The sequence below is a fragment of the Grammomys surdaster genome, unplaced genomic scaffold (genome assembly GCF_004785775.1).
Source record: "Grammomys surdaster isolate TR1022 unplaced genomic scaffold, NIH_TR_1.0 130, whole genome shotgun sequence".
Lineage (NCBI taxonomy): Eukaryota > Metazoa > Chordata > Mammalia > Rodentia > Muridae > Grammomys > Grammomys surdaster.
In genome coordinates, this window is record NW_021604588.1 from 7,223,502 (window position 1) to 7,237,851 (window position 14,350).

General features: G+C 35.6%; 1 protein-coding gene across 4 annotated transcripts in view; it reads right to left on the bottom strand.

Annotated features, from left to right (window-relative positions):
* Positions 1–5,019: 5,019 nt before the first annotated feature.
* Suco (SUN domain containing ossification factor) overlaps positions 5,020–14,350 on the bottom strand; it is a 55,253-nt gene continuing 45,922 nt past the window's right edge. For all 4 annotated transcript variants that reach the window (XM_028759517.1, XM_028759503.1, XM_028759510.1 and 1 more), the window contains 2 exons: positions 8,584–8,639; positions 5,020–6,975 (listed from right to left, as the gene is read on the bottom strand). In XM_028759517.1, coding sequence (XP_028615350.1) covers positions 6,532–6,975; positions 8,584–8,639 — 500 coding nt within the window. In that variant the 3' untranslated portion in view covers positions 5,020–6,531. The remainder of the gene's footprint in view (positions 6,976–8,583; positions 8,640–14,350) is intronic.

Consider the following 14,350-nt stretch of genomic DNA (forward strand, 5'->3'; position numbering starts at 1 on the left):
TTTAACCTAGGATAATCCCCCAGAGAGTCCTGTCTTCCAGGATTCTAGATCTGATTCTAGATCTCATTAAGGTGAAAATGAAATTGAGATTAAGCATCACAACATACATATTATATATGTCATTGTATATGTTGATATATATACACATGTGTACATACATGTGTGTGTGTAGATATGGATATATAACTCTGAATTAATAAACTGTCAGAATCCAAAGACAGACAGACAGACAGACACACACACACACACACACACACACACATTTATGGAGAGAGAGAGAGGAGGAAATGCAAGATGGAGTCCTACTGCCATCTAGGTGAATAGGAACCATGAAACAAGATTATGTAAGGAAAGAACAAAGATTAAAATGTACCTTGTGAATCATGCATTATATGCCTCAGTGCTCAGACAGAATACTAGTCAGGAGATAGAATAGGCATCTTTGTCATGCAGGCTGCTTTTTGGGATTTTTCAAATACATTAGACAGAGCATGTCCCAGGAGATAAGTGGACATGAAGTACACGAGATACTGCATTCTGTAATATAAAGCCCCTACAGTTAATATAGACAAAAGCAGAGAAAGGAAGCCTGCAGTAATTCCTGAATAATCAAACTGAAAACAATTACATGTCCCATTGGTTCAGAGACATCAGTTAGCAAAGGCAGTAAAATAAAGACATGACTAGCTCGAAGGAAAATGGTAGGCAAGAATAGTGGCTAAGGCCTGAGAGCTAAACTAAGGCACAATCTTAAGAGAGACACATTGTAAACAGTGAAGCGAAGTGCCAAACACAATGAAAACATCCACAAGACCCAGTTCTGGACACACCTTCTCTTACACAGTGGAAATGAGAGATATATCTAACAACCCACAGAGAAAGAGCACAGTAAAGATGCAGATGCAAATGATGACCAGCGCAGCACCACAGTAAACTGCCATGGGCACAGCATGGAAGCGTTTATACAAATAGGAAGATAGATGATGGAAGCATTTCAGAGCCCGTAGCACAGACAGTTAAGAAGGTTGACCACAGTCCCTCCCACTGAATAGAATTTAGTAAGGTAAGTTGTTCAAAATGTTTAAAGCAAACCTCTTCCTTTTCCCCCTACTATTAAAAATTATGGTAAAAGATACTAGGCAGAGAAACAGAAAGACCTTCCAAGTCTCCTTAGCCTGAGGTAATGTCACTGGCTTCAGCACTGAAGTAAGAATACAAATAACATTTCATTCCACATCTGAGGTGTTCCAACAGGTGTGCTGTCTCTGTCATTTTTTTTTTTTTTGCCTAAGTTTTTGAGACCGTGTGTTCCAGACAGTCTAAGACAACAGACAAAGGCCAACAGGCTCTACCAGACATTACATAAGTGACAGTAGATTTCATGTGTTAACTTTCAGATTTGTTATGAAAAAAATATAGCTTACCCTAGCCAACTAATAGAGCCAATATATAATAACAGATTCAAAAGCAAAGTTGATTCCTCCAAATAATATGGAGGATTTAGTACAGAACAACCTATTATTAAATAATTCATTTCACAAGACAAATCACAGAAAAAGTGCTAATTCATTTGTTGCTGAAAATACTTTAATAAAATTTACTATTTTGTACTCCAAAATAAAAAAATAAAAACTTTCAGCAAAATAACTACTACGAAGATGTTTATTGCTTTGCTTTCTGATAGGGTCTCTATATAGTCCAGACTCACCTCACAGCAATTCTCTATCAGCCTACCAAGTGCTACAATTCTAGCATGAGCCACAACGGCCAAATCACAGCATCTATCTAGAACTAATCACTATTATTAATTATATCCATTGTATAATTTCTAACTTATGTAAAGGAAAATTATGCCTGTTAGCACCCTACCTGCTTAGTACTATTATTTAGGGAGTTCTGATAAATTCTAAATAAAGGCAAAAGGAATAGGAAATGAGATGTGGGTCAACTTCCTAGAAAAGCATCAACTGAGAAAAAAAATGGAATCCAGTAAGGTAAAATGATAAAATGTTTAAATAAAACATGTCTTTTATCATATTATCAGAAAGTTATTAGAAAATAGAAGTACTTCATTCATAATAGCAACAATACATAAAAGTACGAGAATTGCAAGTTACAGCAATCCTAAGAGAATTATTTTAATATTAAACATTTTGAATAAACATTTCACTACATATTGATTTTTACATTTTAATTAAAACAAAAGTCCAAAGGGAAGTCTTAGGAATTTGACAAAAGTAATTTCCTAATATAAATATATTTGTTGGATCTACAGACTATCACAAACATTTTTAGTTATAGTTACACACCAGTCATTAAGACAGTGAGCACAGGAGAATACATTCTGAGTCACACGGGCTTGAGGGGGTGGTTCAGCAGTTAAGAGCACTTGCAGCTCTGTCAGAGGACCTCTGTCAGGTTTGGTTCCAGCTCACACACTGCATGGCTCACAACTGCCTGTAACTCCAGCACCAGAGGATCCAATGCCTCTTCTGACCTTTGCATACTCTCATACAGTGTCTCACACACACACTCACTCTGACACACAAACACACACACACATGCAAAGTAAATCTTAAAACCAAAACAAAACCCAATAGATCCTATTCCTCATAAGAGAATGATCAAAACAAAACAGAAACCTAGGTGGGATTTTCTGTGCAAAGAACCATTTGGTACCTGAGACACACCACACTGGTCACACACCAGGTTGTGTCCAGATGTAGCTACTATAGAAGTACAATCATGGATACCATGAAAGCTAAAGAAATGGGTCTAGGCTGCATAAACCCAAGTTGTAGAGAAAGGTGGTTATAAATACTAACTAAGGCCATATGACCAGTTGTAGAAATGAGGCTTAAAATAGATTATTTCTGGTGTATTTTGTTAAGAATGTGTTGCAATAGATATTTCTTTCCTCAATTTATCATGTGATATAACATCAATTAGGAGAATATCAATGATTATCATTATCTAAGTTTTGAGATACTAAAAGAATTCAAGGGACACTGCTACCTAGTCTAAATTTATAATGCATTTATAGTTTTATGAGGACTAGTTATATCATGTTAGGTGTAATTATGAGTTGGTTAAATATATGTCAATGTCTGCAACTGTATTTGGGGTAGTTCTATCATGTTTAGCTGTAATAACGACCTAGTTATTGTTTTAATTTGGAAACTGATAATCATGACAAAAAGAGTTGACAAGGAGTGAACTTATGATAGCTTTTCTTTGTTGTCAACTTGACAACATCTGGAATTAACTATAACCCACAAAGGAAGGGGCACGTCTGTGAGGGATTTTTTTTTTTTTTTGTTGTTTAATCTGAAGTGGGAAAACTCAATTCTAATCTGGATCTTTAAGGTGGGAAGACACATTTTTAAACTAGATCATTTGTGCTAGGAAGACCTATCTCTAATTTGGGTCATGCCTTCTGCTGGAAACCTATGTCAGGGCATGGAAGAAGAAAGCTTTTGGTCTTTGCCTGTTTGCTTTTGTCTCACTAGCAAGTCATTCCTTCACTGGCATTAGAGCCTACTTCTTCAGGATTCCAGTGTATACTGAAGAGCAGTTAAGATATCCAGCTTTGTGGACTGAAGAACTGCTAGATTCTTGGACCTTTTGTTCATAGGCAGCCATTGTTAGATTAGCTGGTCTTTAGCCTGTAAGTCATTCTAAGAAATCCCCAAAATGCAGAGATTCATTTGGTTAACTTCTGTTACTCTAGAGAACCCTGACTAATATAGTCATATAAGGATGTAAGGTAAATATCTTTATTCTAGGAAAGTACAGAAATTTATTCAAGGTGGAAGGGTCATGATGTCCTAACATGTTCATCTACCAAATATCTTATATATGCACATACTCCTATATACCTATAATATATACTAGACATATGTGTGTATATATATACATGTATGTATATATGTATTTATGTATGTGTGTATATATATATATGTAAACATATATAAATAAACTAAAAATATTAACAACTGGTAAATACAGGTAATGGTGCATAAGTGTTCAACTTTTCCGTAATTCTGAATCTCTTCAGATTACCAGTTGAATAAAAGCATGTTTTATGTTTGTCTGTGTTCAAATTGGACATACATCTAAAACTAAAAATGTCAACATAAGGCACAAGTACAGTAACTTGAAATACAGAATTGAAAATGGATGTTGCTGGGATGAATTTATGGTGGACAGTGAAAGTTGAGGGAGAAAATATATCTGTGTACAGTCTTTATAGAAACTATTTAATTGCTCAAATCATATGCATATATAAACCTCCACAGATACATTAAGAATACAAAGAACTGACTTTGCTTGAGTTAAGTAAGTTTTATTTCATTCTGGCTGAATATCTTTCTTAACACTACAAATAAAATAAGGCTGGCTACCATGGACTGTTGAAAATCTTTAAGTCTTACATACAGGTTTGAGTATGTCTTACCTGAAACACCTGGGAAAAGTGTTTGAAGATTTTTGGATTCTGTTAATAATATTTGTTGGGTAGGCACCCTTAGTTCCAAAATCTAAAATCCAAAAATGCTATCCTCTAAAAATCCAAATCCTCTAAAAATTTGAGCAGTAATTCAAAAGTTTAGGATTTTACAGCCCTTGGGTTTTGATCATTACTTTTTAAAAACAAAAATCTGCTCCTGGCAAGAATCTTCACTCATTAGAGGTTTGAATTTTTGTTGCTTAGTTTTTTCCCCCTCTTACATGTAGTTATAATCTGGAAGAGAAATAAAACTCAAGACTAAAGCTACAACTCTCTAGGTAGATATACATTTTACTAACTGTTAGGTCTGTCTGTCTAAAGTCTGCAAAGGTTACTGACTACTAGTGAACATAACGCTCAGGTGAGAGAGCAGACAGTGGCTGCCTGACATGTGAGCAATGCTGACATACTCAGCCTGAAAGATGCCAAAAAAAAACAAAACACAAAACACCCTTACATTAGAAATTAGTAATACATTTTTGCAATCTTTGAAAGGACAGAAGAGCCAGTAATTAATAAAGACAAGTGTTCAGATTTATTTGGAAATTCACAGTTTCTAATGGTACTACAGCTCTGTAGTTACATATTTAAAACCCTCTTTTCACAACACACAGTGACTTCCCACTCTAGCTCTGCCCACATCTGGACTTCTCAAGGGCCTGCTGGACCATCAGGCCATATTGCTCTGAATGACTAATTGTGCAGACTGGAAGGGGGGAAATTCATTTCCTAAAACATACTGTTAACCTAAAGCAGCAACTTAAACAAAAAGGCCTTAAATAAATCACATTACAAACAATACCAAAAAAGGTATTAGACAAATTTAAAAACAATTATTAACAAAAGTGCTCAATAAGTTATAACTTAAATTTTACAACATAAAATGGTCAATTCTCTCTCAAAAACACATATCACTTTCACTCATCCCTGGACAATCACACATCAAGAAATCAATTTACTCAGACAGACACTGCCAATTACTTAAGGGGGAAAAACAAATGAAGACAGACGCTGACACCACATGTATACATATCTGCACATTGTAGCCAATAAAAGCAAACATGAAGGAATCATAATCCTACTAGACTTTGCCAATTAGACTGAATCAGGCCTGACAAGCTCACTGGCTGGTTCTGTGACTATGTACAAAGGCAGTGACTGGACCATGGAAAACCTGGTCTCGGTGACGTGAAAATTTGGAGGATTAGTGTTTACTGTGAACATTTAGAGCAATGTAAAGAAATTATCACAAATAGTAAAGTGTGTTTAAAGGTGAATTTATAATAAATTTGTTTCAAATACCTGTCATTTCCAAGAAAATATCTTACATTTTACTGAGTTGATAACTCGGGGGGTGGGGGTGGGGGATTAGCCCAATCCAACTAAATTAAATGAGACCAAGGGTGAAATCATCACCTTTTATCTGAAAGGCCTTTATAAAACTTCAGCAAGTGTTTGTTTCCAGTGAGACTCCTGAGTGGCTCTACGCTGGAAGTCTTTAGGATCTTTATGCAGATGACCCACACTGCTGAGCTTCGGGCATAGACCACCTTAAAACTTTGTAGTGTTTGCAGCTTCAAAAATCTAATAAAGTTACAAAACAAATCAAATGACAGAAAAAGTTCTCCCTCCTCTTCCAGTGGCATTATAAATAGACAAAAGGCACATAAATATGGGAAGGTGCAAGAAACAGGAACCAAGCTGAAGGAGGGGTTTAGGCTTTCATTCCTATCCACCCAAGGAACTGGGCTTCCAAATTACTTCTGTCCCAGTAATTATCTGTGAAAACACATCTCTATAAAATGTCTATCATCATCCTTATAGGACGAGATCAGCCGTGTAAAACTGTACTTCATCAGCCAAGATTGACACAATCCTGTCTACTTTTTCAAAAGGAAAAAAAAAAACCATAATTTCTGAATACTTTCCCCAGTATTTTATCCCTCCCCATGAACCCTTCAAATACCACAGGCTGTTCTTCAAAGAACAACAAAAAAGTTCTCAGTATAAATGGTCAGCTCCTTTTAGATACGTCCCGAGACTGCTGTAACCCCAAATGCTCCCACGGTGATCTCCTTGTTTCCTTTGATTATGTCATGCAGGCTCGGCAATGACCCCGACTTAGTCTGTATAAGAGCTTTTATTAACTTTCCTTGGTCTTGGACTTTAGATCGCCTTCGTTTTAAAGCCCTCTTCTCAGTTTTTGTCTTTTGGGTCTGTCCATTGCACAGACTTGTACAAGCTGAAATGCCACAAAAATAGGACTCTTCTGACTGTGATGAAGTTTCTGAGCTTCCCTCAGATGGAGGGCCTTTGTAAGAAGAGTGATAAACTTCTCCCATATTAGAAAAATCTCTCTGGTTCGTAAAGGGCTTTCTTCCTTTTATATCTCCATTTGCTATAGGTTGCAATGGATCTGCAGGCTTTATTGTCTCAATTTTTTCAGTTTTGTACTTGCAACGTTTCTTCTATAACAGAAATAAAAACAGAGAAATTACTCATTAGATATGAGATATATGAGGAAAGTAGCATTGTTTATGAGAAGTAAAACTAGTGCTTGTTTTCTCTCTCTCTCTCTCTCTCTCTCTCTCTCTCTCTCTCTCTCTCTCTCTCTCTCTCTCACACACACACACACACACACACACACACACACACACACACACGTTTCTGTGAATAGATAGTACCTCTGACAGCCCCCTTTGTAAATGGCTACTCAACTCAACAGCAACTTGTACACAGAGTTTAGGTAGAGACAGCTAATATCTGAATACCTCTATGTGTCAGATGTTATACTGTTTACTTTCATATATGTTAACCCTGACAAGTTTGCCCTTGGCTCCTACATGGAAAAAAAAAATCAAACTTCAGAGACTTGGCTCACTGCCTAAATTACAAAATAGTAAATATTGAAGTTAGGATTAAATCCAATGCTACTTTGCACTAATCTGAAATTTTACTACAGACAATTATTGTTAATCAAAGTAAATATTATATAATCTGAGAGGTAAAAAAGAAAATCAGACTTTATAGCGGGGGGGTCGGGGGGAGAATCCTAGGAAGATACAAAGCAGTGCTTATTATCTAATGGGACGTCTAAGTACAGCCTCTGTTTGTGTCCTCATTTTTTAAATGGAGCTATTACCACTGCTAGGTTACAGAGAGGATTATATAGACAGTGCTTGCACTGTGCCCGGCATGCATGAGCAGCTCGTAAATAATGACTATCATCCAAGGATCAGCACAGTTTTTTTCTTTAAAAGGTCGGATAATATTTAAGGCTTTGCAGGCCTCATGAGTTTCTCTTTAATGAATTCTTAGTTTTATTTTGTAAACCTTTAAAAATAGGAATATATTCTTGGTTCCTATTTCATACAAAATCACCACTGAAAATGAACGTATGGGACCTAAGAATACAATTCAGTTAGTAAAAGGCTTGTACCATAGGCATGAAGGCCCAGGTTTGACCCTGAGTACTGCATAAAACTGGATGGGGGATATCTGCCTACAATCCTAGTACCTATACTCAGAAGGTGCAAACAGAGGCTCAAAGTCTTCCTCAGGATGCAGCAAGTTTAGGCATCCTGGCATACATAAGACTTTATCTCAAACAAACAAAAACAAGAGGGGGGGTGGGGAGAAAATCAACACTCTGGTTGGATATGATGGCTCCCATCTATTATCCCAGCCCTTGGAAGATTGAGGCAGGAGGACTTCAGAGAGTTTGATGTCAGTCTGGGCTGCATACTGTAGTTCAGGCAAGCCTAAGCTACAGTGTATGTGCGACCTTGTCTCAAAAAAAGAAACACAAAAAGCAGGGCCAACAAGATGGCTTAGCAGGAAAAGACACTTGACGCTCAGAACTCACAGGGTAGAGTAGTAACTCCTACAAGTTACCCTTTTGGCAGTGACACATTAAATAAATGTAAAAATACCAACAACCACCCAAAACAACTAAAAAGAAAAACAAAAAATTAAAATAAACAAAATGCTAAGGAATAAACATTAACATTTCAATATTTGTTTTTCAATTATGACCATATAGTTTATAATAGGCTTGAAAAGAAAAAGAATATTACCTTTTTCTCTGGAGAGAACTTGAGGGGTTCTACGATGTACAAATCATTTGGATCTACTATAGGTTAAAAAAAAAGGGTGTAAAATGAAAAGTGGATTATGCTATGACTAAACACGCTAATAACAACATTAGTGATTATTAGTGAAATGGATGACAGGTATCAGGATAACTATTATTTCTACACTGAAAATTAGTAAGCCAGAATGGTGGGCTCTGAACTTGAATTTGGTCAAAGGTATTTGAAGATTGGTTATCAATTCTGAAGACAATGAACATTTACATAGTATATTTCCATTTTACATTTTGAATGAACAATTATCAATTGATACAGGAAGGGTCGTTCTCTGGGACCAGATTCATTCCCCATCTGATGAGAAAAATGGTATTATTGGGCAAACCAACACTAAGCCTACAGGTAATCCAAAAGATGAATGCTGTCAGACAGGCACATTATGATGTGTTGGAATCATAGATGTCGGTTAGAAGAGTATAAAGTGGGATTTAGGAATGGTTTTTTCCTAATCTTTTATAGCTCTGATTAAAACTATTAACTCTAAAATACAGAAATAGTTTGAACATGGTACATGTGACACAAACTCAGGAAAAACATTATGAGCTGATGAGGATCTATATAATCAGATCTATAGATTCACCTCTAAGTTTTAAAAACTCAGTTACTCAAAAGTACATTCAGAGCTCCTACCTTTCCCTCCAATGACAAGCACAGATCTCTAAACAGAGCTATTGAACTTCAGCCCTATACAACTTGTTAAAACAACTCGTATTCTGACACCGACTAATTTGTCATAAAGCGATACATACCAGAAACATATTGATAACATGACTCCAACAATTACAACTTATATTATTATTCTGATCTCAAACATGGGCAATAAAGACACTATATTTAAGTGTGTTTAAATATTAAAAAGCTAGAAAATATCTCAAGAAATACAAAACAAGACTTTAACAAAACACAAAGGTCTCCTAGGAACAAAAAAACGTGGTAAGTAAAATATAAAACTCAATAGATAAATTTAAGAACAGATTAGATATAGCTGTAGACTCTGTGGCTTAGGAAAAAACAAGCACTGAAAACTATATAAGGAAGCAAAAGCGGATTGGATTAACAGCATATGCTGCTCCTCCGGAGGGCTGAGTCTGCTTTATAGCACCCATGCCAGGCAGCTCAGAGATCACAGCTCCAGGGATGAGCTGGCTTCCAAAGGCACTTGCATTTGCATTCACACAACCACACACACAATTTTAAAAGAAAAATATAGAAACTTTACAAGATAAAGAGGACACAAGACAATAAATTAATACATTTATGAAATTTGAGACTTAAGAGATGGAGGAATCAAGATAGGTCATGTATCTAGGGGAAATTATCAGCTACAATTTCCCATTACTTAAAAGATACCTATCTAGAGATCTAAAGAGTTCACTAAATCTAACACAGGAATAAAGAAAAGTAAAAATAGTAGTTTAAGGAGCTGGTATGGTAGCATACACCTCTAATCCCAGCAAAGGCAGGTAGATCTCTGAATCATGAGACCAGCCTGATCTATACAGTGACACAGTGAGTTCTAGGACAGCCAGGGCCACAGAGAGAACTTGTCTCCAAAAAAAGAAGAAGAAAAACGGAATTCAGAGGTTTAGAGATATAATGACGAATGAAAGATCTTAGGAAAAAAGATTTAAGACATACCAAATAACTCAGTAAATATGTAGACAAATTTAAAGAAGCAATAAATATAATACCTTGATTTAGAATTAAGCAAAAAAAAAAAAAAACAACTACAATTGAGGCAACACAACATAAAAATGAATATAAAAAAACCATGTAAATTAAACAGGATAAGCAAAGGCTTTAATAAGATCATGGTACGCCGGGTGGTGGTGGCACACACCTTTAATCCCAGCACTTGGGAGGCAGAGGCAGGCGGATTTCTGAGTTCGAGGCTCAGCCTGGTCTACAGAGTGAGTTCCAGGACAGCCAGGGCTACACAGAGAAACCCTGTCTCGAAAAACCAAAAAAAAAAAAATCATTGTATTGTTTCTGAAAGAGGCAACAATGCCTCTTTAGATGAGTAAGTAATTGGTCTTTAAGTGACCAATAAAGACCAATGACTGTATATAACTCTCAGTCTAAGCATTGTAATAGGGAAATGAATATACCCTTCATCTAAACAAAAAGCCTCGAACTACACAATGAAGAAGGAGAGCACAGCAGACTGCTGTTACATCAAATGCAAAACTCTGCAAAAGTTCACATGACGGGCTAAGTGTTAATACACTCTACCATTTAAGGGAAAATGGGTAATTTTTGGAATTGCAATTAAACATTACCAGAAACCTTCATTCCTACAACTTATACTAAAGACTCTAAATTACTGTGACCAAGAAAACTCTATACCCATGTAGTTTTACTAATTCAAAAGAAAGCCCATGATCCATAGCTATGGTATATCTCAGTAGGATAAAACACAAACTTAACAAGAAAAACAAAAACAGAAACAAAACAAACAAAAAACAGGAGTGACATCTGAAACTGTAAGATGTAAACTTCTTAAAGTTTTGTTTTTTGAGGGGGAAAAATCAGATATAATTCTTATCTTGCTTATGGATTTTTCAAAAGAGAAGAAATAGACTTTCATAAATAAGCAAAATTGAGTGAATGCTATGTCCACAGACCTGCCTTGCAAAAAAATAGTAATTCAAAAAGAGATAAGAAAAAACAATTTTTTTCTTATCCTTAACTTGTTAACAGATAAGTATATTCAAATTAATATCCACATGGTTTTCTATGTGTGTATAAGCGATGTATGTATATGTATAAACAGAATAAATGATAGCAATATTGCACGTGTTGGGCAGGATTTAATATTAATTACTTTGTTGCTATAACCAAGCCTGGGGAAAGGTACGGCTTTATTTGAAAGTGGAGGTAGGTTCGTTGTTAATGTAAATGGTAAACAAGCAATAATTAGACTAACTCTATAAAGAATTATGCTGGATATGCTAACAAAAAATCAGATAAAATAATTATAATCAAAAAGAGTAAAAATAAGTAATATAGAGGACAAAAACAAACAAATAAAAAATTAACAAATAAAAAATAATAATATTGCAATATTCTAACTATATCAAAACAATTTTTAAAATCAGTAGTCTATTAAGGAGACTACAGTCAATCAGGTAATGAGATCCAACTATATATCACCTAAAAAAAAATTCATTTAAATGCAAAAGAAAGAACAGGTACACTCATTTGAGACAGAGGAGACTTTAAGACATGGAACAAAATGACATAATGACGACTGGACTACAATACTCCGAGAAAACGTAAGGATCCTAAATTCATATGCATTTAACATATTTAACAACAGGGCAATACAGTATGTAGAGATATGGTCAAGTGATTTTTTTTTCCTACAAGGATGCTTAGACTATTCTCAATGAGAAACAGATAATCTAGTCAAATTGTGCAGAGATAAATGGACTCTTATGTCATATACAAAAATTAACTCCAAATACAGTACAGATCTAAACCTATAAAACTAGGAGAAAAAAAAAAACATAAGTTTTAGGACTCTAGACTTCACAAAGACTTCCTAGATAGGACACAGAAAGTACAGACAACAAAACAAAATGGATAGTGAAAATGCTATATGCAGAAAGGAAGATCTGTCAATCATGCATTATATTTACTTTTATATGCTAGTGCATGCATATGTGTATTTATATGTACATGTATGTATCTATATGTATGTATGTACACTCACAAGTACACATGCACGCACGTGCACACACACACACACACAATGAATTAGAGAAATGCAAATCAAAGTCATAGTAGGTTATTCCACAGATATTAAAATAGCTATAATTAGAAGGAAAAGCATAAACTAACATACATGCGGATATGGGAACAATGGAACACTGTTGCTAGACTTGTAAAGCAGTACAGTAATGTGGAAAATATGGAGATTATACAAAGAGAAAAACAATACTGTTACATGACCTAGCTATCCCATTTTCGTTTATACGTGCAGAAAGACAGAGAGGGGACACTACTTAAATCTCATCAAAAGACGAACAGAAGGCTGATGAGATGGCTCATTGGGAAAAAGATACCTACTACCTTTTTTTTAATTTTAAGTTGTTGCTTAAAAAAAGAAAACAATCTAACATGGTTCCTTCCTTCTAAGTTAAGAACTGAAAATACCAACAAGATGGGAAATTTAAGGCAGACCAAGAACACTGCTCCAAGAAGCTCTTTAATTTTAAAAGGAAGGAAGGAAGGGAGGGAGGGAGGGAAGGAGGATAGAATCAGGACTGAAGTCAATTTCTTCCTACCTACTGTCCCCACCTATTGTTCTCAGCTTTCTTTAAAAGCAAGGTTAAGTCAAGATCACATCATTGTCTAAAACAGAAGCAATTCTATTATGGGGGGCGGCAGGGAGCCTATTCTATTTGCCTTTAAAGAGTTATAGAAAAAATAATAAAATATGTTAGTTCACTTAATTTAAAATAAGAGAACTGATCAACATATCTCACAACTGTATGAATATACCTCAAAGAAGAAATGCATATATACCAATCAGAATGACTACAAGACCCAAATTACTAAAATGTTTACTAGGATGTGGAACACCTGACGAAGCTGGGGGGGGGGGGACCGGGGGGCAGGGGGGAGGGAAAGCACCCAAAGAGGAAGGAGGCCATTCACAGAAAACCAGGTGCTGGTATTCGCTAAGGCTGCCATACATGCTATGACCCAGCACGCCCACTTCCACTCCTGTTGGCAGATGCACGCATATCTTATAGACATGTAATAGTCCACAGGCAAATGTGTTAATGTGCAGCATTTGTACAGTGGAATACTGTACTAGAATTCGGGTCAATGGCATGGTGACTCAAAATAATTAGATGTTAAAATACTGCCTACACTAGGAGAGGAAAACACAAAACAGTTTTTGAGGTGCTAGACTGCATTCTACTTTTTAATTAGGATGTGAGTTACAGACATATTTAGTTTATAAAAATTCTCTAAGCTTAGTAAAGGCACATGGAGTGAAAGCTCATATTAGCGAGACTCAGGAAAGACTATTTGAAGGACATAATAACAGAAATATGTGGCTTAATTACTAAAATCCTAAGGAAAGGGAAAACAGCTAGTTATATAGAAAGCACCCTTAAATGAAATATATAATTATTTTACTACTGCTAAAAGAATATTTTTTTAAGTTTCTTAATAAGCACTAATTACAAAGGAAGTAAAATAGGAAAATAGTCACTTAGCATACATCTGCTTATACAAATGTTAACATGTCTTGAATGGAACCCAATTATAAACTCTGGGGCTATGAAAGTGCCTCGAAAGTCCTAAACTAGAGATAAAAAAGGGTCCTACCTGCACAAGAAGAGGAGGCAGAAAAGCACAGGATGCTATGAGAGCACATTGAGCATTCAGGTTTCCATAGCTGCTGAACTTTCTCAAACATCCCTTTCTAAAAAGAAATACTTCTAAACAGGAGCATGTGCAAACAACACTACTCATTGCTAAGTAACACTACGTCCCCCTCCCCACCCTTTGGGCTTTCAAAGGAACGAAGAGCTTTAAAGCATGAAAATGATAAAGTGGCTTTGACTAGCACAAACACAAAGATAACTGATTCATTTTTTGGTTGCAGATGAAAACACAGCATGTACATTATACTTATTCGAGAAGCCAGTTTGTACACATAGGTCATATCCATAAA